This window comes from Prionailurus viverrinus, chromosome B2, assembly GCF_022837055.1.
Source record: "Prionailurus viverrinus isolate Anna chromosome B2, UM_Priviv_1.0, whole genome shotgun sequence".
NCBI lineage: Eukaryota > Metazoa > Chordata > Mammalia > Carnivora > Felidae > Prionailurus > Prionailurus viverrinus.
Genome location: NC_062565.1, coordinates 44,296,543 through 44,323,031, shown reverse-complemented (window position 1 = coordinate 44,323,031; position 26,489 = coordinate 44,296,543). Strand labels below are relative to the sequence as shown.

The window sequence follows — 26,489 nt, the reverse complement described above, 5'->3', positions numbered from 1 at the left end:
AAGAGCAGCCAGATAGATTCTTTTAAAATGTAAGTCAATTCACGAACTCCTTTATTCAAAATCGTGCCGTGGCTTCCCATCTCAGAGTAGAAAGCCAAGTCCTCTCCAAGGGCTGAGGGGTCCTGTTACATATCCTGGCCTCCTTCTTTCCCTCTGGACTCATTTCCTACCATCCTCCCTTCTGCACCATACTGCAGCCACAGAAGCCTGCCACCTGTTCCCCAGACACACCAAGATCCTCCCGCTATGGGCCTTTGCCGGACAGGTCCTTCTTCCAGATATCAACACGGCTCACCCACTTCCTTCTTTCTCAGAGACATATTCCAGATATCACTATAGAAAATATATGAGGGGGAACCTAGGTGGCTCAGTCAGTTAAGCGTCCAACTCTTGATTTTAGTTCAGGTCATGATCTTACGGTTCGTGAGATTGAGCCCTGAGTGGGGCTCAATGCTGACAGCACGGAGCCTGCTTGGGATTCTGTCTCACCCTCTCTCTCTGCCCCTCCCCTGCTCACGTGTGAGCTCTCTCTCTCTCTCTCTCTGTCTCTCTAAAATAAAAATAAATCAACATCTTAAAATAATAATAAAATATATGAAATAACAAGCGACCTCTATTAATCACACTACACAGATTTTAATAGATTGGCAGAATGCTCTGAAGGTTTTTCCGTGCCTGATGGCATGGAGGGCGACAACACCCGGGAGGGCAGGGAACAAAGACTGAGCTGTGCATGTTGCAGACGGACTTCCCTCTCCTGCGTCTATGCCAAGGGCAAACCATGTTCATGTTGTCAATACCCTTCCCACCCCACCCCGCATATTATGAACCTTCCATGTCCTTTTCAAATACCCATATACTGAGTATATTTTTAGAGTTTTGTGTTTAGTATTTGAGGTAATTGTACATTAACAGTGAAATGACTCTCCAAGTTCTGTTGGGAAGAAGGGCAGAACCGGTTTTAAGAAATGTAAAAAATGGAGGAGTTGAGAAAGTAAGGGAACTGTGGAGAGAAGGAAAATGGAGTATTGTCTGGGTTGGCGGAACCAATGGTTTTGAGCATCTGCCGTGTGACAAACGCTATCACCCAAAAGCCAGAACCGTCAGGTAACGATAAAAAGAAACAAACAACAACGGTTTCTCACAAAGCCATGCAGGCCTAAAATAATGTCTCTCATCTTTCCTACTCCCCCTGTGCTGAGTTCGGCTTCAGGAATCCAGTGGTGAACATTGCTCTTTGGCATCTGAATACAAAGCTTCAGTTTTGTTGACTTCTCTCCAGTTGGATGTGTGGGATGATGCTGGGATTGGCTAGGAGAGCAGGAAGTTGAAGGGGCCCTAGTGTTCTCCCTTGATGTAAAGAGGTTCCAGTGCCCTGTTGGAACATTCGGTGGGCTCCTCGGGCTGTTCTGTGTGTACTTGTCAGGAGTCCTCAGGTACAGTGGTGAAGCTGCCTTTTGATCATCATGGCATCTGCCATGATGATTTCTGCTCGTTAAAGGTACAAGTGTTTCCATCTGCTCTTTTGGACAAGAAGAGGGATGGCTTACATCCTCCTCCCACTTCATTTCTTTTTCGTGCTTTCAAGCTTTATTTAAATTCCAGTTAGCTGCAGCTTCATTTCAAGCATGGCCTTTGGCCTAAGGCCGTGTAGAGGCCTGGTAATATAGAGCGAAGGTGGCCACCAGCTCTTAAAAGGTATGTAAGTGATTAAATCCTCTTGGCCGCTCCTACTCGTGTCTTCCACGGACTCAGTCTGTCTCCCTAAACCTTCTGCAGGTCTTCCCTGGAAACCTTACTGCCAACACAGGTTCTGTCCTCTATCCTCCATGGGCCTGGCCCCTGATCAGTTGCTGGCAGAGTGAGAGATGAGGCAGACTGGCCCCTGAGAATAACTGGTCCCAACTGCAGCAGGCCAGAAGGGACTTTAATAAAGGTTTGGTTTGTTTGGGTTTTTTTCTAAGTTAGAATCTGGGTCAGCTCTGTCTTATTAAACAACACATGGCACCAGAAGTGGGGGACTAATTTGGGATCATCCTGGATTTGACTATCTGACGATGTGGAGGACCCTGCCCAGCCTGTGTTGGCTTCTTAGTTGAAGCCCTTGGTTGAACAGGCTGAGGGCAAGCAGCTCAGTCTAGAAAAGAGAAGATATGCTCTTAGTGTGCAATGCAGAAGTCCAATCAGCCTTTGCTCCTTGTAGGAACCTACTAGATAGTGCACTTGTAAGCTTGAAAGAGGGAGATGGAGAAAGAACAAACATCTTCAACCAAAAGAAATATAAAAAAGGGAAGGATTCTACATGTGACCTGAAGCTGTCAGGGCTGTGATTTACCTTCAGATCAAGAGTGATTTGGTGAATGTGCCAGCAATGAATGATATGGACGAGAGGGTGGGAACACACAACCTGGATTTAACACAGCAGGAGACTGAAAATCTGAGACTCAGGAAGTCACTCCATCGAGAAAGTGGTAATCAAAGGGGGAACAAAGCTCTGGGACATCCATTACGAGAGAGAGAGAGAGAGAGAGAGAGAGAGAGAGAGAGAGGGAGAGAGAGAGAGACAGCATGAACAAGACAGAATATCAAGAGCTCTGGGTGGAGGCTGGGGTGTTATATTCCATTTGTCTTGCCAGCACGGCAGGTCAGGAGCCATGCTGAGTGCCAGCCATTACAGGAAGAGCAAGAATGCTCAACATATGGGAGGAGATGTAGAAACATCAATAAATGGGTTCCCTTTGCCAAATGTTGTAAATAACAACGCATGTGCAGACAGGCAAGCTGAAAGGAGGCGCTGGACAGGCCTCCCGGGGTGGAGGATGCTTGGCTATTGCTAGGGGGTCTGTCGTGGGGTGAGAACTTCGCTGTGAAGTACCCTGGAGCCTGGTTGAGCATGGAGGGCATTTTTATCTAAGTTGGAGAATGGTGTTGAAAAGGGAAGAGAATGGCAAGTAACACTGTTAAGTCTGAAGCAGGGAACATGTATTAGCAAGCTACATACATAGGCCGAGAGCCTCCAGGAAAATCCTTATCCTTGCTCTTCAAGTTATCTCAAACCCTGGGCCTAACCCTAAATATGCCTTTCTTGGAAAGTAAGCAGTCACCTGAGAGGAGGTAAGTAGTTAAAAGTGCAGCCAACCATACGATTAACACGTGCAGGTACCCCCCCCCCCCCCCCCCCCAGGTTGCTCAGTCGTGTTAAGCATCTGACTCCTGATTTCTGCTCAGGTCATGATGTCGTGATTTGTGAAATTGAGCCCCAAATCGGGTTCTGTGCTGACAGCATGGAGCCTGCTTGAGATTCTCTCTTTCCCCCTCTCTCTCTATGCCCCTCCCCTACTCGCTCTTTCTCTAAAAGAAGAAGAGGAAGAAGAAGAAGAAGAAGGAGAAGGAGAAAGAGAAGAAGAAGAAGAAGGAGGAGGAGGAGGAGGAGGAGGAGAAGGAAACACAAGTGCAAACCAGTGGTCGTAGCAAATGCTAGCATTTAGCATTTCCTGAGGGCTTATAGCTGCTGCCTTTGGCCTAAATCCTAAACCAGGATGATCTCACTTGAACATCTCAATAGTCCTCCCCCCATCCCCCACAAAAGAGAGACAAACCAAGAAACAGATTCTTAACTCTAGCACACAAACTGATGATTACCCGAGGAGGAGGTGGGTGGGAGGATGAGGGAGATAGGGGATGGAGATTATAGAGTACACTTTTCATAATGAAAAAAAAAAAAAAAGAAAAGAAAATGAAAAAAAAAACCACCTCTCAATAGTCCTGATTTATAGCTCTGGAAACTGAGGCTTAGCGAAGGAAACTAATTCATCTAAAATCACCAAGTCAAATGGCTGTGGAAGGAGGATTCAGACCAAGACCCCGGGGCCCAGCTACCACCTCCAGTCTGTCTTCTCTCCATGGACAGTCAGCAGTGGGTAGAGAGCCGGGATTTGAATCTGGGTCTGACTTCTGAGTTCTTACATTTCTCAGCATAGAAGCCCAACTCCTCTTAAAGACCTGAAAAATAGAATACCCACCAAAAATGTGGGTATTTTGGTGTGGGGGAAGGTTGAATTTAATCCATACAATATTCCTATGAGGTTGGTCCCCGTGGTCCCCGTACTGCATACGTTGCTCAGAGATGTTCAGTAACATGCCCTAAGTCACACAGTTAGAAAGTAACAGACCAACCCCAAAGGCCACACTTTGCTTTCCTCTACAACCTGTGCTTTTCTGCATAAAAAGACTGATGACTCCAGGGGCGCCTGGGTGGCTCAGTGGGTTAAGCGGCTGACTTGGGCTCAGGTCATGATCTCACAGTTTGTGAGTTCGAGCCCCACATCAGGCTCTGTGCTGTCAGTTCAGAGCCTGCAGCTTGCTTTGGATTCTGTGTCTCCCTCTCTCCCTGCCCCTCCCTCACTCTCCTCTGTCTCTCTCTGTCTCTCAAAAAATGAATAAACGTTAAAAAAATAAAATATATAAAAACAAAAAGACTGATGACTCCAGGAAAGAGAAGAAGTGTCATGTGAAAGATAGTTCTGGAATTGCTCTGTTGAGGACTAAGATGGCCAGTACTAAAAATTGTGTAATCGTGAACACGCACAATGTGTCCTAGTCATTGGTCGAAATGTGTTATTTGTGTTAGCTATTAAATCTCCCAAACAGCATTCTAACGTATACCCTCCTGTTCCCTACTGTTAAAGAAGAAAAATTCAACTAAGTAAACTTGAAGATCTCATGGGCTTTATTAAGCGATCCGTGAATTGAGCAGCACCCCATCTGGCTAGTAGAGGGGAGCTCCAAAGAGTTGCACAAAATGGAAGGTTTTTATGGGAAGGAGGGTGGGACAAGAAAGTTATTAGCAACAGGAAAGCTCCCTACCCTCTCCCACCTCCCCCCCCCCCCCCACCCCAGCAGCCTTCCTGTCTGGCTTTTCTTTCTTACTTGAATAACTCCAACCCTTCTTGGCTGGATTTTCTCAGAGGGGAGGTGCCCCATCTCTCACTCTCTGCTCTAGATCCTTTTCACTCTGTTTCTCCTCCGTGCTCAGAAAGCAGAAGGTGAAAGATGACAGGATAAATCTGACTTTAGCTACCATAGCAACCTTCACCTGCTTTGCTGCTCACTTTTGAAGTGTTATCCTCCTGTGAAAAGTTCTTTTGCATATAATTGCTAGGCTCATCCAGAGGCTTGGGGCTTTCTTTGAGTTTCCTCTGACAGCAAAATGAAAAGAAGGGCTTCTGCCTCCACACCAGGCTCCAAAATACATAGTCCACAGTGGTGCAGACATTGCCTTCTGCCATTCTCGGGGGCTTCTTTGTGATTGCCCCTTCCTTTTGTATCCAGTTTAAGACTTTCCAGATCAGGGGCCTCTGGGTGGCTCAGTCAGTTAAACATCCGACTTGGGCTCAGGTCATGATCTCATGGTTTGTGAGTTCGAGCCCTACATTGGGCTCCATGCTGACAGTACAGAGCCTGCTTAGGATTCTCTCTCTCTCCTGTTCTCTCTCTGTCTTTCTCTCTCTCCTTCTCTAGTAAATAAATAAATGTAAAAACTTTTTAAACTTAAAACAAAATTCTTAAACCAAGTTCTTTTGAAGTTAACCTATGAAACATTTAGACTACCACCGAATTATAAAGACTATATTTGATTTCTTCACTTGATCCCACAAACCTCTCTTCCCACCCTTTTCCACTGTGTGCTGTGCCCCCAGTGGCTGAGCCGTATACTCAGTATCACAGCTCCCTTACCCTCCGGTCTGCACCTGGGTTTGGCCAGTGGAAGGTGCCAGTGGCTCACGGCAGAGAGCAAGATGGAGACACTTATCCTTCTGGTTCACTCTTTGTGGTGCCACTGTGGATTGGCTCTACCTCTCAACCAAAGGTCTACTCTTTGAATTCCTTAGGTGTCCCCATTCTGAAAACCCCTCCCCTCTTCTTACCACTTCAGGTCTACGGATAGTGTGAACCCAGATTTTGTACTGTGTGCTGTGGTTTCCATATACCCTGCCCACACATCTGTAAACAGCTGCTTTATTAAACTCTTTTCAAATTATCCAATTTGAGCATGCCATCTGTTTCCTACTGGGACCTTCCTTGACTAATACAATGACCAAAGCGCTTGTCTTTTGAGGGATGTGTTCTAATATTGCTCGTTTTGTTTAATAAATGTATGGTTTATTGTAGGTCATTCTTTATAGAAATAGATTTTCCTGTCTTTTTAAAAAATGTTTACATATTTTGAGAGAGAGAGAGAGCACGAGCAGAAGTGGGGGAGGGGCTGAGAGAGAGGGAGACAAACCATCCCAAGCAAGCTCTGCATTGTCAGCACAGAGCCCGACACAGGGCTCAATCTCATAATTCTGTGAAATCATGACCTGAGTCGAAACCAAGAGTTGGCTGCTTAACCGACGGAGCCACCTAGGTGCCCCAATTTTCCTGTCTTTAAGAACAACCTCCTCAACCATCTAACCTTTTATAAAAGATGGTGTTTTCTCTACTTGACTCTTCTCTTGCAAACAAGCCATTTGAAACGCATTTTCTTGATGATGTTGGTTAGGGTTGTGGGAGTGGAATACAAATGCCCTATCTGACCCTGAGCAAATTTGAGGTTCTTCCTTCCCTCTTTATTTTCTCCACTGGAAGAATATTCAGGATTCACAAATATTCCTGGGAGATCATGGGTGTTAAAAGCCTGCAGAAGCACGCACATTATTCTGGTCAAGTTAGTTAGGCCCATCACTCCTATGGAATCCAGTACAAAAGGAGATGATGGAAACAACTCCACCGCCACCCTCTGCCCCCCGCCAGTTCATCAAAATTCATAAGAAGGTGCTTCCTTAGGGAACCGAATTAATTGAATTACGTTCTTGTGGGAGCTTAAGGTGAAACAGTGGCTCCAGAAGGAATCCTGAAGGGAGCCATGACCAAGGAATGTGGCTAACTTCCTTTGAAAACCATGAGTGGAAAAACTGCATGTTCCTGATTCTTTCAAGACTGACCCCAATTGGTGTCAAGAATAGCATGAGGTTCACACAACTCAGCAGGTGTGAAAATTCTGCAGCTGAATTAAATAGGTTCCGTTATATTTCAGAAAGAGCTCTAATGGGTTTCAGTGGAGCACAGCCTAAGAATATCATGTTTCTCCTTTGTATGTCAGGATGGCTGAAATGGTTTGTTGTTACTAATATACTTCAAGCTCTCTTTAAGATGGACAAAAGTGAGCAAAAGGCCTGGTTTATCCCTAAGAGGATCTAGATATTAAAATACCAAAAGGACATCAAAAGGACCTTATCCCTTAGGCCAGACCAAAAGTGATAGCTGAGGGTATTATTTAATTTAAAATAATTCTTGTTATTCACATAAAAGTTTTCTTCTAATAAGCTTATTTTGTCTCAGCTATCATTAAAGAATCAATTGTAGAGCCAAAGGGATTTTAAATGCTGTAAAAATTAAAGTTTTCTAGTCTTTAAAAATTTGAACTGGATTCATTTAACCTTATGTTCAACTTAAAATAATAACTATAGACATTTCTTCTGTATTACTTATTAATTCAACATTGCATTCTTACTTATTCTCATTAGCAGTCAAGTTGGCATTGTCATTTTTAAGTTCCTCCAAACTAACAAACCTCCCATAATCCATTTGATTGTTTATCAATCAAAATTGAACTTTAAGTCAAAGTGAATTATTCCTTAATCATTTCCATTTATCCTGTTTACTTATTTATCCTCCTCAGCTGGCCATAAGATGGGATCAGGCTTTTTTTTTTTTTCCTGTTTATTGCTCTTATTGCAAAAAGTTTTAGATTCCTGTTCTTCATTTAAAAAGCAGACAAGTTAAATCTTTAACATTCCTTTGTCTAAGGAGAAATAAACCCAAACTTAAGTTGCTTTATTTAAGTGTTGGCTTATTTTTCTTCCTTAATGAATCATTATTTACTATTTTAAAAAATCTCACTTTCTAGTTTGAGTAACCTGGAAAATGAAAATTTTAGGTGGATATGAGTATCACATTAAAGGTTTCAACACTGGAGAAAGCTTTTGGGAAAGGTTATAAATTTCCCTTTCTTGAGTATCTTTAAACCCAAAGATAAACAGTTACCTCTTTTGCAGATTTTCTTTTTCTTTTTCTTTTTATAAAGTTTTATAAAGTTTATTAATTAATTTTGAGAGAGGAAGAGTGAGTGAGAAAGAGAGTGCATGCATAGGGAGAGACGGAGAGAGAGGGAGAGAGAATCCCAGGTAGCATATGGAGCTCGACAAGAGGCTCAATCCCATGAACCATGAAATCATCATGACCTGAGCTGAAGTCAAGAGTTGGGTACTTATCCAACTGAGTCACCCAGGCTCCCCTCTTATTTTTTAAAGTTTACTTATTTATTTTGAGAGAGAAAGAGAGAGAGAGAGAAGAGCGTGGAGGAAGGGCAGAGAGAAAGGGGCAGAGAGAATCCCAAGCATGCTCCTCCCTGTCAGTGCAGACCCTAACACAGGGCTTGATCCCACGAATAATGAGATAATGACCTGAGCTGAAATCAAGAGTTGGATGCTCAGCCAACTGAGCCACGTTGGCACCCCTCAGATTTTCTGCTAATCATGGAAAGATAAAAATCTCAAGGTAAGAAGAGACCTTAATGGAAATGCCAGCCAGCCAGTCCACTGGTCCTTGGATTCCCTCTGTGACATCCTGCCTGATATTTGTCACCTGCTCTATGGAGCTTACTCACTGGCTGTCACCGATACAAGTTTCCTACTAAGACATGAAGCAGGACATTTCTGTTTTAATGTGAATTGTTGACAGATCCATGGTACCTTTTATTAAATTGAATTCTTTTTCCCTGGTTTGACTTCTTAGTATCGCACACAAAAATTCTATTTCCTCTTTTGAAAGTTGAAGGCAACTATGACTCCACTCAAGACTCCTTTCCTGTGCTTTCGTAGGCTATGTCTTCCCATGCCCCTGTTTTTTAGATGACGTGATTTTTGGCCCCTTGATGAGACTGAATCGTCTCCTTAGAAAGACGTCTAGTTTTTCTGTAGTGAGTGGTACTCAGAATTGGCCGTGATGTTCTCTCCATGTTGAGGGGACTCAAGATGAGAATATCACCACCCTAACCCTTCCAAAGTGCTGTTAGCCTTTCTTACAGGACATACCTCAAACTATTGATGGGATGAATTTACTTGATAGTGAAGCTAGTATGAAAATGAGCATCTCCATGGTGGTTTACAATCTTTTTTTTTTTTTTTGCCCTCTCTGCTGTTCTCATGGATTATTTAGAATTATCCCCTCCTTCTATATCCAGACTTATATAAGACTTTCTAGACCAGAAATCCTATGAACAAATGCATGGCTCCCCATTTGCATGAGATATATCCCATTCCCAGAAAGGTAGATTTTTTTTTTTTTTAGAATTCTGAATTTAGTGATCTGAATCTCCTGCGTATTGATAACACTGTGACAATAATGATATCCAACAGAATCAGATGACTCCTTGAGGTCCCTTCTCCTGAGTTTAATTGTGCCCAATACATGTTTGCTAGGAATGAAAAGTAGGGAGTTTGGGAAAGATTAATTCCTTGTACAGAAGCCTAGCAATGTGTACATTATTCTTGTTTATTGGGGGAGAGAGAATTTGTTCACTTATTTGTGCAACAAACATTTATTCAGTTGCTAATTCTTTGATACTGAAAGGGCATCTTTAAGTTTCAGTGTTCATAGGAGGAACTATACCCTCTTTATTTCAGGTCTTTTAATGTTTAATTAATAAGTGCTGTAGGGTCTTCGGAGGATCTTGGATGAAATCATTTCCACATTATAGCAAAGTAATGAAAGAGTTGAAAATCGTCCTGTCTTTGGGCTTCCTCCTTCATTAAAACAAGTCAAATTCAAGCATTTATGTTCTCATTGCTACCAACTTGGTAAGACTATATGTAACCATTAGTGCATTGTTAGTGGTGTTTGGGAGGGACAGGATTTTTTGGGTTTTTATTTTGTTTTGTTTTTATCTTAACTGGTCTCTTTTGCTTTACAATCCTCTTTCCCTCCTCCTGGAGTCTCCAACCACACTTGCAGCAAATAATGGAGCACCACCTCTCTTCATCTCTCAGTTTAACACTATGGACTTAACAGACATGTGAAAACATGCTCCATGTCACTCCTCATCAGGGAAATACAAATCAGAGCCACACTGAGATACCACCTCACACCGGTCAGAGTGGCTAAAATGAACAACTCAGGGAACTACAGATGCTGGTGAGGATGTGGAGAAACGGGAACCCTCTTGCACTGTTGGTGGAATGCAAACTGGTGCAGCCGCTCTGGAAAACGGTGTGGAGGTTCCTCAAAAAATTAAAATAGAGCTACCCTATGACCCCGCAATAGCACTGCTAGGAATTTATCCAAAGCATACAGGAGTGTTGATGCATAGGGGCACTTGTACCCCAATGTTTAGAGCAGCACTTTCCACAATAGCCAAATTATGGAAAGAGCCTAAATGTCCATCAACTGATGAATGGATAAAGAAATTGTGGTTTATGTATGCAATGGAATACTACTTGGCAATGAGAAAGAATCAAATCCTGCCATTTGCAGCAACATGGATGGAACTGGAAGGTATTATGCTGAATGAAATAAGTCAGTCAGAGAAGGACAGATATCATACGTTTTCACTCATATGTGGATCTTGAGAAACTTGACAGAAGACCATGGGGGAAGGGGAGGGGGAAATAAGTTACAAACAGAGAGGGAGGGAGGCAAACCATAAGAGACTCTTAAATACAGAGAAAAAACTGATGGTGGGTGGGTGGTGGGGGGGTGGAGGAGAAGGGAACATGGATGATGGGCATTGAGGAGGAACTTGTGGGATGAGCACTGTGTGTGGTAGGTAAGCTAATTTGACAATAAATTATATTCATAAAAATTTTTTTTTTAAATACTATGGGCTTAACACTCCTGGACATTCATGTGTCCACATACTTAGCAGTAGTAGACGGCAACCGCCTCTTTAGTGCCAGATTCCTTTGCTATCGCCTTGCTCTCGATGAGCCTACAAGAGTAATGAATCGCTTTACTTCACATATTATTTTGGAAGCTTCAAAAGACATTCATATGCTGTATCTCATTTGATGTTCATGGGAGACCACAGGGTAGACAAAGTCACGTTGTTTCTCCATTTTGCTGAGGTAAAAAACCACAGTCCAGAAGGGATGTGATGTACGGAAGGAATGGAACCCAAGTGTCTTCCTGGGGCCCCTCCTAGCGTTTCATAAAGATGTCCTTTCTCTGCATGTAAGGAAGTGTTGAGGTTCTTCCAGGGGACCCTTTATATTTTAATAGTGGATAGTGGTTTTCCTTTACCAGATGCACATGATGATGGAAATTTATGCTTCCGAAATGTCAAACAACAGAAGAATGGTTAAATAAATCATGACAGATCTGTACACTGGGATACTACGTGTCTATTAAAATTAGTGTTTTCAAAAAATATATAATGGTACAGGGAACTGCTCTTGATTATATCAATGTTTCAAGAAAGAAGCGGGATATGAAACAGCAGGATCCCAATTTTGTTTAGAAATTATACATGTGAAAAAAAAAAAAAAACACTGCAGCTAACTAGACCAAAATGTTAGTACAGTTTTCTCTGGATAGTAGGATTATGGTTTGCTTTTATTTTCTTTTTAAAATACTTTCTGAATTTTTCAGTTTTTTCTTGAGTGAACTTGTGTAATTAAAAAATGTAAGTGTGATTTTAATTAGACCCTGCAGATTTTCCATTTCAGCTACAGGAATCATTTGAGTGGTTCTTGCCATCTCTCATTTATACAATTGCATTTTATAAGTCAAAGCTTAACACGGGAGTGAGCAGGTTGTCCTCCTTATTAATGGATGGATTTGAAGCAAATGTTATATTATTAGTGTATGTATTTTAAGTTGGCCACTTTAACTCATTGCTTGTCTGTTATTTTTTGAACATGACTCCTCCTTACAGAATTCATTAATTCAGTCGAACATCATTTTGAGGGCTTTCTCTATGACCCAGGCTAAAGACTCACTGGTGAAGACGGGCCAGTCTCTCCTGTCAAAAACACCTGCTCTGGGGGCGCCTGGGTGGCGCAGTCGGTTAAGCGTCCGACTTCAGCCAGGTCACGATCTCGCGGTCCATGAGTTCGAGCCCCGCGTCGGGCTCTGGGCTGATGGCTCGGAGCCTGCTTCCGATTCTGTGTCTCCCTCTCTCTCTGCCCCTCCCCCGTTCATGCTCTGTCTCTCTCTGTCCCAAAAAAAAATAAATATATGTTGAAAAAAAAATTAAAACAAAAAAACAAAAAAACAAACAAAAAAAACACCTGCTCTGGTTTGAGATACAGACTGGTAAAGCAGTAGGCATGGTGCACGATGATCGGGAGAGAAGGCTGTGTGCTGTGTGCTTAGGATGTGCAGAGGAAGGATGCCATATACATGGGGCGTAGGGGCGTGGGGGGTGGTTGGCAAACCCTCCCAGAAGAGCTGCCTTCAGCTCAAGAGGCAGCTCATCATTTGGATGACCAACCACAGGTTTAGAAATAAGGATGACACATATAAATCATCTTATGCTTTGCAGGTAACTGTTGCCTCAAATTTGTTTTACAAGCAGTTCAGAGTCTTGAGATTAATTTAAAAAGAGAAAGGCTCTAGGGCCTTTACATTTCTGTATTGGGGAGTTCTTTGGGTCTTCAGAGCTTCCCTTTCTTGGTGTTTATTTGGGTTTACTAAAGGTTAGTGGTGATGCTGAATAGTCCTGCTCTGAGATTATTATAAAGATGTGTTTCTAGAGTGTTTTATATTACTTATCCTTTTATGTAGTGGTTAGTACTGATTTTGAGCACTTCCTCCACTCCCCTTTCATTTCCTCCTCCCCTTCCTCCTCTTCAGAGGGAGGGAAACAGAGAGATGTGCTTGTTCTCATTTTATACAGATAAACTGAGTCGTCGAATGATCGATTGACTTCTCCAAATTATGAGTTGAGTCAGTAATGGAACTGGCACGAGAAATCAGGGTGCCTTTGTTCAGAGCTCTGACTTCTAAAATATTTCTCCATATAAGTAGAATACGTTGTTTGCCAAAAATGCATTCACCTTTTAAATCTTTACTGAAAGTAATGAGCTTAAAATAAAGTCTCTTGAAGATAATCGTATTGTTACAGCTTAGAACAGAAGTTAAGGCTATTTGAGTAGATTAAAATGAGCCCTGAGTAAGGCTTAATATTTGGTCTATTTAATTAATTTGTTCAGCAATGGATTTTTATTTCTTTCGGAAAAAGAGTAATTGAAACATTCTCGGAAAATATTTAGGGACATTTGGGGATTAATTTTGATTAATTTAAAAATTTTAAATAAGAGGGACAGGATTAAAAATAAGATCAGTATTGACACATAATAGCTATACTTCATGCTACTGGATGCCTATAACTTCATTATTAAAAGGTTTTCCTATAATCCATTGATGAAAGTAATACTGTTTTAATGCTCTTACTAATTATTCTTACTATTAAAATAATTAGTACTCTAATAATAATAAATGATGGTTATTATGTATATTATAGTAACATTTGAAGCAATAGTATAAATGAATATGAAGGAAAAAATACATATAAGTATTTTGTTGAAATTTTTGTAATTACAAATATTCATATATTTTGGATTAATTATAGAATAAAACAAAGCATAAGAGATATACAATATTTTTTTTAAATTTTTTTTAACCTTTATTTATTTTTTTGGCACAGACTGCGGACGGGAGAGAGTCAGACGGCAGGCACAGAATCGGAAACAGGCTCTGAGCGACGGGCATGGAGCCTGATGTGGGGCTCGAACTCACAGACCGCGAGATTCAACCTGAGATACAGTCAGACGCCCAACCAACTGAGCCACCCAGGCGCCCCTACAATATTTTTATTTAAAACAAGTACTTTGTAGGGCACCTGGGTGGTTCAGTCGGTTGAGCACTGACTTTGGCTCATGTCATGATCTCATAGTCCGTGAGTTCGAGCCCCACATAAGGCTCTGTGCTGATAGCTCAGAGCCTGGAGCCTGCTTCGGATTCTGTGTCTCCTTCTTTCTCTGCCCCGCCCCTGCTTGAGTTATGTCTCTGTCTCTCAAAAGTAAATAAACATTAAAAAAGTAAATAAAAATAAAAAATAAAATAAGTACTTTGTCAATTTAAATATAGAAAATGTATTCATTGGAGTTTTAACTTTAAAATACAGGAATTGTTCTATTTTATTTTATATAGACGAGGATTTTTACTTACCACAATTACAATGATCTGCTTTTAGAGTTACTAACTCACAATTTTAAAGTTTTGGCTCTTGTCCCAACCAGGCCCTAGGTTTTATATATAACGCATTATTTATATTACCATCGAATGATGCTTATCAGGATCCCACTTGGCCTTTGTTTCTAGGAAAAATAAAAACAAAAAAACGTAACCTCATCACCTGAGTGATCTAATTAGAGTTTGAGAGAGACATATGCAGAAACCCATCCGTACTTGTTTGGGGACCAGAATTTGTGTCTAACAAATCTCATGAGGGCAGAGTGATGTTCTGTGTTGCCCACCCATCTGTCCTGTACTCTGAGGCCCTTTAGTGATGGGACTGGGAAAATGGCACTTCCAGAAGATGGCCCAGCAGCCACACTGTAGGTGTCAGTCAGTCTTACATGCATCCCCCGGACAAATTATTTCACCTTTGGGGCTTCTAATCATTGAGCATGATAGGCATGAAAATAGATTCAAAAGAAAAATGTAGACACTACCTATCCTTGGGGCATATGGGGAGACGGACAAAATCTACTACAATGTGTCAGTATCAGAAAATGATAAAACTCTCCAACCATTTGCAGTGGGATAAAAATCTGAACATTGGAGTGAGGAAGTAATAGAATGATTGAACACAGCTAGGTAAAATGAATACGAGAAAGCTTTGTGATGGGGACTATGAGGAAAGGAAATCTATATCTATATCTATATCTATATCTATATCTATATCTAACCATTAGATCTATTATTGGATCTATTATAGATCTATCTATTAACCAAGAGAGTACTTATTTTTGAAATCCAAGGTTCACAAATAGAGTAATCATCCCAGGCAGAAGGTAGGTGTGTGTGTGTGTGTGTGTGTCCTCATTGTGGATAAACTATTAACTGTTAAGAGTTACCATAAACAAGATTCGGGTGGTGATGAAGTAGGTTGTACTTCCTTAAATACAGACTTGCACTAATCTTCATCTGCTTCATTTCTATGATATAGGAAAGTGAGCTCTGGTGCCAAACTCCCTAGGTTTGAATTCTAGTCCTGCCATTTCATCATTGGCATAGTAAAAGCTACCCACTTGCTTTGTTCCTCAGTTTCCCCGTCTGTAAAACAAGGATAACGTTGATGCCAATCTCATAGACTCTTGTGGAGATGGAATAGGTTAGTTGATGCATGTTGATCATTTAGAACAGTTCCTAGAACTCAATAAAGGACAGTCATTAGTAGTAGCACCAGTGGTTTTATATAATTCATTGCCTAACTTATGAAAGCACTCTCCTGAGTCCGTTTGATTCTCATAAGGAAGCAAAGGCTCAGAGAGTTTACGTAATGTTCCCGGGTCCCACGTCTAGGAAACACTGGGCAGCTCGCCCTTACGATCAAGTTTTAAGGAATCGATGCCTGTTCTAACACATGTCCGTCTTTGTGTCCTCAGGAATGAGGGGAGAATCTTACTTCATTGGAATGAGGAGCCTCGGGCAGCAGGGGCATACCCCGGAAGATGGAGAACTTTTCTTGCTCTGCTGCATAGACAGGGACTGGGCTGTAACTCGGTGTTTCGCAGAGGAAGCCTTTCAAGCAATCACTGACTTCAACGACCTCCCCAACTCACTGTTTGCATGCAATGTTCACCAGTCAGTGTTCGAAGGAGAAGAAAGCAAGGTAATAAGCCTTTTCTGCTCCTGAATCCTGGGAAGATGTGGCATTGTCTCTGTCTTGTGGCTCATTTGTGATTGCGGTTTGGAAATTGTGGAAAATGTGTAGTTGGCTCTCTTCTGGGCATGCACAGCAGTAGAAAAGCCTACTCTGTGACCAACTAACTGTGACAAGGTTGTACATGTTGAATCAGATCTCATCCTCGGAGACCCATATGCCTGTCTAACAGAGCAAGTGGTGTTAGGAGTAGCGATTGCAGGAGATACCCCTTTAGGAAGCAGATGTTGTTACAACAAAAAAGTTTTATTTTCCTATTCTATTCCCTATTCCTATTTCCTATTCCTATTTCCCTATGCTGCCAAAACCATGATTTGCCTTTCTCAAAACGGCACAAGCTCTTTTTCACTCCTGCCCCTCCTGCAGTGGGATGAATGTTCCCAAAATAGCTGTGACCTGAGTCCTGCAGCCGTTATTGGGAAGGTAAGCTGGCTGGTCCTCTGTGTCTTGCTTTGCTCAGTGATACCACACAGGGTGGAAATGTTATGTGGGTGGTGAGAATCTGAAGCGAAAGTGGTTGATTTGAAATGATTGGGGAATGAGGTTGTCTGTGTACAAGTATCTTCCAGAAAATGAAGCTTCCCATTTTAAGACACAAGCTTGATTCAATGTAAGTGTTCTTGGAAATCAGAGTTAAATATTCTGCTTGGAGATCTTTTCAAAGTTCATTTTAGATTTCTCTGACCTTTCAAGTAGGGTGTCTGAATAGATTAAGCCTTCCCTGTGGATGTGGATTTCTAATTGTAATTATTATACTATGTTGTAAAACATGGGCAACATTTTTGGGGGGAAGGGACTCTTTTTCCTAAACTAAAGTTTATGCCTCTGTGTGAGACGTAAGAGTAGGATTTATTGATTGCCATTTTACGAATTTGGGCTGTTTTGCCAATTGCTGAACTCCAGTCTCCTTTGCCTGAAAACAATTACTGGAAATCTGTTTTTTTCTGGATTTTATTGGTTTTGTAAGCAATTCTGATAGCCTGGACGACTAGGAATTATTTCAAGCCATTTAAAGATAGTTTTATATTGATATTATTTTGGCGTTGAACATTGAAATGATAGGCTAAAAATAGCTTGAAATCCAAGGCCTTAGATGTGATCCCCTATTTAAAGTAAGAAAATGGCACATAGTCTCTTTGAAAGAAATTGGGAGCTTTGCTCTTGGATTATAATCAGTTTATAACACAGATTGTAATTTACTCAGAGCCAGTAATTTCTCTCCCCCCCCCCCCGCCCCCCCGCCCCTACCCTGACCCGGAAACCTACCTGACATTAACTATGAAACAAGATTCTGTGTTTTCTCATTCTATCATCTATTTGTCTAAATTAATCAACAATTGGATGGATTTTCCTTAGAGGCCAAATGAGGATTTTGATTCTTTCCTGATTAAATATTTCTTGGTAGATTGGAACAGTCAGACCTGGGGAGGAGCTTATCTTATTTTGGAGTGTGCTTAAGCATGATTGATCTGCTGAACCAGGATTGGTTATGTAGAAAGACAGAAGTGTGGGGAGAGTTCACGGGGATTTTCCCACATCTATGCTGATGTTCTAATCGGAGAATGAATCACAGATTACAAAATATTTTCATTTAATTTGTGTACAAAGTTGGTACATTGCAGTTGGATCATAAGTATTTGGTTTTAAAATGACCTTGATAAAATATTGAATTGAAATCAACCAGATGTAGTTCAGCGGAACCAAATTAATCAAATTATTTAGACCATATTTTAATAGCCGAAGAGGTGAATTTTGTAATTGGCCGAAGTCTACGTAATTAGGCTTATTAAATCAGATGGAAAGTTTTCTACCTTGGTGCGATTTTATAGCCCCCATTTGAAGAAGAGAGTCTATAGGATGTCAAATTATCTGATCTAGATTCAGTTTTAACTACATACACATGGTTAAGGATGACAAAGCAAGATGATCAGATACCGATGAGGTAACAATAGCAAGGAGCCATGATCACGGGACACTAGAAAAAAATGTGTTTGGGAACCTTCGGGCCCCTCATCTTCATTGCCACCTCCTTCTCTTTAACTTCCAGACCTTTGTAGTCTTCCCTTTACCTCCATTGTTTCCCACTATCTTAATAAAACTCATGTATTTTGTATGCCGCTCTCTCAGGAAATTCTTTCCACAACGTGCAAAGTTCATGAATCTAAGTCACAAAGTCTGATGATCATTCTCCCTCCCAAAGGGTGGACAATTTGGGCACTGTGCAAAGTTGGTGAAGAGATATTTTTAGGTAGAAGGAAAAGAAACACGAAGCATTTCCAGCACTCCTATATTTGCCTGTGGACAAGGCTAGCCATGGTGATGTTCTAAAATACTTGGCCTTGGAAGATGCCTTCAGTAGCCTGGAGTTCTATCAGGGAGATAAGACATTGGAAATGGAGCTTAGTATTCATTTCAGAGATGCCGGTGGGTTGTTGGCAATATATGGAACTTGTTTTGGCAGAGCCCTTTCTTTCTTGGCACAGTCTACTTTCCAGTTCATTGTTTCTTGATATTGACGGACTACAGTTTAGATTGTTTCTTGCAGTTATTATAATGCATACATTTTAATTTCCTTAGCTGGCTAGGAATTAAAGCTTCTGCTTTCCTAACTGTCGTGTATGAGTCTTTCAGCAGTCTCTTCTCTGCTTTCCCACCTGTCTGAGACCGTTTTTCTGAGCCCTTTTCCTTTTTGAAGTAATTTGGAAACCACTAAATTGGGCTATTAACGTAGGTACCACCGTAGGATATGATCTTGTTATGCTAGTTTCTGTTTGTCCAAGTAATAAATATTCTGATAAGTTCATTTCTGCTATCCTCTGTATCCTATTCTGACACCTAAAGAACATTTTAAAAACAGCTTTGTGAAAATTGTTCACTCCGATTTTCTGTTAGGCAGAATTCCGCGAGATTGTATTTTGATTTGATGCTTTTGCACGGAGTGAGCACATATTTCAGAGTGGCTTGTTGTGGTCCAGATGGTTGAGATTTGTTTATATAACACAAAGGAAAACCGGAGCTGGAGGAAATTGGCATGTGAAACCAATAAATGCAGATTGCTGTTTGCGTGCTACAGCTTGAAGGATAAATATTTTTGTATGAAACACATTTAGAACTGGGATCTTCACAGCGTGCAACACCTAAAAGTTACTGGGGTTCATTTCCCTTTGGCATGCTCCCCTGGGTTGGCCTTTCTGGATCCAGCCGGGTTGCAAAAAGTCATCCTGAGGTAGGTGAGGCCGCAGGGGTATCCCGGGGGCTGCCCTGTGTCTGTACTGAAGACGGGTGAGGGTCTGCTCACTGGGACATGGGCACGCACTAGTAGCTAAAGGAGAGCAAGGAAACAACACCCACGAAACATTTCACCAAATTCAATTCAATAAGGAGAACCCTGACTTGATAATGGCCTCCAAAAATTATGAATTTATTCAGTTTAATGATGATGATGGTGATGATAACAGCAGCGAATACTTCCATAGCATATAGCAAGGTGCCAGGAGCTCTTCCAAATGCTTTATAAACATGAAAGCCTTTGATTGTCATGACAACCCTATGAGGGTGGTGCCTTTCCGTTTCTCTACCTCCTGAGCATGTACCAGAATTGCATTCCCTGGAAACTCAGGCTACTTCTGCTCAATGTGGAAGCAGGAGTGACCTGTCATTTCCAGGATCGAGCATTTCATTACCAACGCTTGACCCTGAAAAATGTTCTTTTCATGCTGCCGGGGCAACTGGCATTGTTGGGAGTGCCTGCCCAGGCAGCGGGTTGTGGGGTGAGGAGAGTGAGGACGCAGAGCAGGGCCCATGAGGAGCCTGCAACATGACAAGAAAACAAAAAAGGCTTTGTTGCTTTAAACCACTGGGATTTGGGGGTTTGTTGTCCCGAGTGTAACTTAGTCTGTCTAAATAGACTGAATCTCATGGTTGGTACCATAAGTACAGGGCCTCTTGACTTTTAATTCTGGTTCATTACCCACCATAACTCAGCTTCTCTCAACTCTACCGTGGAAAGCAGATTCTAGAAATTAAGTTGGCTATCCACCAGCATGAACATTCAGGTATGTTCATGTAAGGCAGAGAACTCAGGTAATTCAATAGCAAGATTCAAGCTAAACATAAATGCATTGAATCCAAATCACTCTTGTAGTTAAGCTGTGATACTCATATGAATAAAACCTGTTTTGTATGTCCGCTTATACTGACATTTTGTGTAACGTTTTTAGAAGTGGCTGATATATTGAGTAAGCCAAGTGAGTAAAAAAATTTAGAGATGTCTTAAGCACATTTGTTTTCATAACTACCCCTAGAGAAGAAGAGGGAGAGATAAAAGAAAATAAGTGAAAAGAAAAGAAAAAAGAAAATGAAAGCTGATAGGCAAAGCTTCGGAAGATCTTTTGGAAGCCTGTAATGGTTCCCTGTAATGAGATGATTTAAGGCTGGTGAAAAAAAGTCATGCTAAGGATATGTAGCAAAGGCTAAACAAGAAGATGATTGTAGTTTAAGTGTCACCGAATATAGGTTGAAGAAAACAAGAAATGAAGTAAACTGTGGTGACCTGAGGGTGAGAAAATGATAACTGAGCATTTGTTTTAAATACTAAAGTGGATAGGGGTGCCTGGGTGGCTCAGTCGGTTAAGCATCCGACTCTTGGTTTCAGCTCATGATCTCGAGGTTTCTGGGTTCGAGCCCCGCTTTGGGCTCTGCCCTGGCAGCACGGAGCCTGCTTGAGATTCTCTGTCTCCCTCTCTCTCTACCCCTCCCCTACTCACATTGTCTCTGTCTCTCTCAAAAATAAATGAACTTAGGGGTGCCTGGGTGGCGCAGTCGGTTAAGCGTCCGACTTCAGCCAGGTCACGATCTCACGGTCCGTGAGTTCGAGCCCCGCGTCAGGCTCTGGGCTGATGGCTCGGAGCCTGGAGCATGTTTCCGATTCTGTGTCTCCCTCTCTCTCTGCCCCTCCCCCGTTCATGCTCTGTCTCTCTCTGTCCCAAAAATAAATAAAAACATTAAAAAAAAAATTAAAAAAAAAATAAATGAACTTACAAAAAAAAATAACTAAAGCAGATAACAAATTAGATACCAAATATTCAAGGAATACTTTTGAGTCTCACCGTTTCTCTTGTGCTTTTCATCCCTGATAGGTGGAAGTGACATTTACGAATAGGTTTGTTGCTTTAAAGAAGGTTTTAAATTGTGAAAAAGACAGTGGATATCATTGTACTCAGTCAGGTATTCCCGTTTTCTCCTTTCTCTGGACGATGGCTGGGAACCATAATTAGTCACCGCTAATCACTCGGGGGCACCTGCCAGATGAGAGGCCCAGCGTGGGGCAGATTTGAAAGCTGCTGTAGGACATTCCCTGGAACCTTAACCTTTCTTCAAGTGACTGAAATATTCCAGAGGCATATTTAGTGTCTTGCTTCGCCACAGCACTGAGTGACCCCCTGGGGCTCGAGCGCCTGACGAGCCACTCTAAATGCCCCACTTAGCTACCTGAAAATAATTGAGGCAGTGGAAAGAATTAAGCCTGATGCATACAGAGTTGAGAACATTTGGTTTCTGTGCCAAAGAGCAGGTGAGCATGTATTCTTGATGGCACCTGGGGAAAAATGGCTGCCATGTTCCAATTAGTCTGGGATAATATTGAAGAGGGACAGGGAGCTTTTTTCCCTTCTTGGAAAAATGAAGGTTCCTTGGAAGCCACTAATTTTGACTTCCACCAGAGCTGCTGCTGGCCTATCCAGTGACTCTGTGAATTATGAGAAGCTGCCCCCAGGGGCAGAGTCTTAGGGCATACTACCTGGGCCATGATGGGTGAATTTGAAAAAATGGTCCCCTCTTTCCCCAAGCTGAAGGAGTGAGTGAAGCCCTGAGCCGTTGTGGGTGGCTTGACAGGTGGAGGGCAAGCTTGATTCCATCCTCTACTTTCCTCCCAGGCCAGCAGCCTCTCAAAAATACACAGAAGGCAAAACCATCACAGTGGCCCCGGTCAAGATGGATTATTTTTAGTTATTTCCAATTTAAAGGGTATGTAAATTGAAGGATAACTATTGAGTTATTACCTAAGAACCTCCTTTTTTAAGAGGCAGTTTCAGAGACGGAGCCCCGGGGAAGCCTGGCGAGGGAGCTTTATTGTTATTTTTTCCTTGCTCTCACCAGCTGAAAATGGCATTGGCTTCACCCTGCTTTTGAGGCTGTTCTTGGTTCGGTGGTCTGAAACGCTGGACCCGTTCAGAGATAACCAGAGAAAGTCAGAGAGTTGGGACATGAACTTTAAAACAATACCAAGCAAGGTATCCTTCACAGCAGGTCTGACATTTAGCTCCATGGATGAGATCAGTGTGATACAGATGAGCTGAGTGCCAGTCCTATTAATACCATGTGATACTTGTTCTACGTTACTGCACTGCTTATACTGGGTTATTGTCTATTCATTTATGATTTTGTGCATACAGTGTTCAACCATACTTTCCTGCTTTTTGGGAAGAATGGATATATAGAAAGACAACCTGTGTAGTTCATTTTGTTAAGTTTGATCACTTTCCAGTGATATTTTGGTAATGTATTTTGCTGGGGATGTTTTATCATACAGCACAACAACACATGTTTTAAATACAAACACTATAATCTCCACCCATGTTTTGAGGTGGAGACTTGATCAGATACAGGACATGGGTAAGACTTCATCAAACATGTTGAAATATATCTCGTATCTTGTTCAAAGCCTACACTCCCCCTCCCCATACTTGTAGCTATTACTAACTCCAGATTATTTAGTATATTATTATGCATAGAGTGCACTGCCTTATATGATGGTCTGGTCTCCAACTCCAGCTGGATGATTGCAAGTATCTTGAAGGCAATAGTGCAAAGCTCATCATTCTTCTGTATCCTGTAAAGTCCCCCACGGTCCTAGATATAACACGGGCACTTCCAGAGAGACAGAAGCGCCCTGTGAGAGGGCTTGGGCTACCCAGAAGCTCTTGGGTCCAAATCCTGCTGCTACCGCAGACTAGTTATGTGATCTTGGTTAACTTCACTTCTCTGAATCTCAGTTCTCTCTTTTATAAAACGGGGTTAACTGTACCTTCCATGTAGGTTTGTTATGTGATTAAATGAGATGAAATGCTTAGAGGAGGGGGCACAACACTGGGTCTTCTTGGTAAACATTGCTTCCCTTTCTCATTCTCTTTCATTCCTGTCCCCATCACCCAAGGCTGTGACCATCCATCTCTGGTTCAAGGAAGGAAAGAGCCCTCCTAAAATCATGTGTTTAGATGGCACATGTACTGTGGAAGTAGGAAGAAAGGCTTGATTTAGCCAGTCTTGGCTAACAAAGTTGTACCCCCATATCACAGCCTTGGGCTCTTGAAAATTTAATTTCAGTCTTGGCTGCATGAAAACTGTTTCTGTGTTGGTTTTAAGATACATGTTGTTCACGGTTCCCCAAATAAGAGTCATGTGTTATGTTTTGTCTAGAATATACTACCAAGAAAACTTTGTTTACCTTGGGGAACTGGTATTTTTCTCACTAGGACGATTATGTAACTTACATGTTTGTTTGTTTGTTTTTCTTGGCTTCCAGGAAGCTCAAACTAAGAATTAATACTCAATCAAGGCCCGTCTCTTGATTCTTAATGGTCTTGATATGCTGTTTCTTTTGTAGTAACCTAATTATGTATATGTATAATTCAAGAAAACTTTCTGAATTATCTAATCAAACTTTGCTCATATTTTTATGGGAAGTTTAACAATCATCTTTCAATATATAAGGAGGCTGGCCAGGAGTCACTGATGGTATATTTTGCAGATGTTTAAAGTTCCCCTATGAGTAGGAAAAAAATGACCTAAATTAGATTATATATTTTTATTTTATTTTCAAAAAAAAATTTTAATGTTTATTTATTTTTGAGAGAGACGCAGACTGCAAGTGGGGGAGGGCAGAGAGAGAGGGAGACACAGAATCCGAAGCAGGCTCCAGTCTCCGAGCTGTCAGCACAGAGCCCGATGCAGGGCTCGAACTCACAAACTGTGAGACCATGACCTGAGCCGATGTCAGATGCCCAACAGACTGAGCCACCCAGGCACCCCTAGAAGTGTATTTTAAATTTATCACTATGTAGATGACGTTCAGAGCTTTGCAAGGGGCATAGAAGTCAAGAGTTTAGCTCTTCAAATAGCTTCTTTCAAAATTTTCAGAGAAATGAGTCTTCAATATTGGAAATTTGGCACTGATAACTAGTTTTCATTAAAGCTAAATATGGGAGTCAGGAGGGTGGGGTCATCACGATTTAGAAAGAGGAGGAGAAGGTGAGTATACATGTGGGTTCCTGGCCCTGCTCTTGGTCTGCTTCCTTGTTAACACCTGGGTTCTCAGCTGCAGTGGAATTGTCTTTCCCCTAAAGAAACTTCTCTGAGTTTACATATCTAAGCAACTGTGGTCTCTTCCAAAAGGACTCCTCTTTGGGCATCACTGATAGCGCGTTCTTCGCAATGTTGCGAGTGGTGCAAAGCCTTTGTGGATTGGAAGTTGTGGAAACAAACAAATCGCTCATAGCCGTGTATGGTGATTCAGGGCGGGTAACCAGACCTCGTAAAATAATTTTTATTTAAAAACAACACACACAAAATGCCATCATGAAAAAGAGCTGCGAAACCATGGGAATGATTTTCTTTTGGAGGTTGGTGACTGACTTTGGGGAATTCCAGAAATAAACCATGAAGGCATTGCTACCGCAAGGTCACCTTTTGGAAAACGAAACAGTTGTAGACCTAGTGGATTACATAGGATGCAGATTTTTTTTATTGTATCTGTTTATAAGGCACCCTGACTCGCAAACCTGTCTCTTGCTTGCTTGCTTGCTGAACAGAGCAAGCCTTAAGAACAAATACATTGTGGTGTGAGGAACATCCCGTTCCCAAGTACCTCCTGCTGTGCTCTTAGAGTCTTACGGACTCGAAGATTATTTTCTAATCAAGAATTCCCTTTTCAGTGAACCTACCCCTAGGGTACACTACATCCTAAGATATACTTAAGATATATCCTAAGGTGTATAATCTACATACCCAGGGAAGGGCAGTGACTCATACATATACTGGCAAGGGGAGAGAGTACTGCGTTAATCAGACTACTCAATCCAGCCATCAAGCTTAACAATTATTGAAAATCTTCCATGTCCCGTGCCCTTGGCACCGAGAGTACAAAGACGAGCGAGGTGCCAGCCCTCATGAAGCTTAATGTTTCCCGGCGTGTGATAATTATAGGACACGTCAGGTGACGTGAGAGATGGAAGTGGACGCAACACATACACAAGCCCAGGGAATGGGCATGCCTAAGAGGGGAGGGAGAAGGCTCTGCGATATGTTTTTGTTTTTTTATTTTGAGCCTATACCTTGACCCTATACAACAGTCTCCAAGTGGACCCATCCTTCGCCATGCAGTGTGCTGGCTGGGGTGACCCGAGGACAGATTTTTCAGCCCGCCTCTTGTGTAATCAGCATTGTTGTCCTGTCCCACAGGCCCTGTTTTGAAAGGACATCTGACGTGTGTTGGGTGGCAGAGGGAAAGAACTGCCTCTGACTTTGGCAGGGGCTTCTTCCCCGAGTAAACCGGGCCACGGTGACAGGCAATGCATAGATGGAACATTCCATATGTGACCCACGTGTCCTAATTTTCTCCTTCAGTGTGTGAAATTTTTGCTTTCCTCGGAAGGTGAGCTGTGAGCTTGCTTATTTTAAAAACTGCACCCTGTGAGGAGAGAGGGTGTTCTTGGACAACATTACGTCATTGAAGCCTCTAGGTGTTGAGTCATCATTATTTTTAGGCAACTCCATGCTTTTTTTGGTTGTTCTAAGAATAGCCCCTGTGTCTGGACTCTACAGAAAGTCACCTCAATAAAGATCCTGTCACCACTCCACAGTCGGGATGGAATGCTTTCTTAATTGCCAGATTCAGGGCACACTCTTCAGCACTTTACCTCCCAAACATTCCACGTTTTGAGGTTTTCTATAGTCGACATGATGACTTTGTCAGGAGCTGTCCCTTGAATTTGTTCAGCCCTTTGTCAGACGTACATATTGTCGTGAATAACACCAGGCACGGCAGAGTCAAATGCCTTCCTTCCGTAAGGGCTCCGTGTTGCCTGCACTCGATGCCCATTCGGTTTGTGAATTCCTTCACCCGTGACTTTACCCAGTTTTTAAACATTTCAAGACATATTTCCATGCCTTGTATTTTGTGGGTTGAGTAAAATCTAGATCCCTCACATTGGGAGCGGGGTAGAGGGTGCTTACCATTGGCATCCACACAGGATCAACTGAAAGCAGCCAAAATAAATGTTTTTATAGCCTGTTAAACTAAATAAGCATATAAATTGTAAACCATATTAGAACTTGATGACAGGGCAATAAAAAGGACCGAGCAAGCTTAGAAATGGAACTTTGTGGGTCAATATAGAGACTGGTTTTCCCATTGCCTATTCAGAGCATATACCCAAGTATG

At 41.9% G+C, this 26,489-nt stretch overlaps 1 protein-coding gene across 2 annotated transcripts in view; it reads left to right on the top strand.

Moving 5' to 3' along the window:
* RCAN2 (regulator of calcineurin 2) overlaps nt 1-26,489 on the top strand; it is a 279,972-nt gene that overhangs the window by 27,787 nt on the left and 225,696 nt on the right. For both annotated transcript variants that reach the window (XM_047860057.1, XM_047860056.1), the window contains exon 2: nt 15,714-15,940. In XM_047860057.1, the coding sequence (XP_047716013.1) occupies nt 15,716-15,940 (225 nt within the window). In that variant the 5' untranslated portion in view covers nt 15,714-15,715. The remainder of the gene's footprint in view (nt 1-15,713; nt 15,941-26,489) is intronic.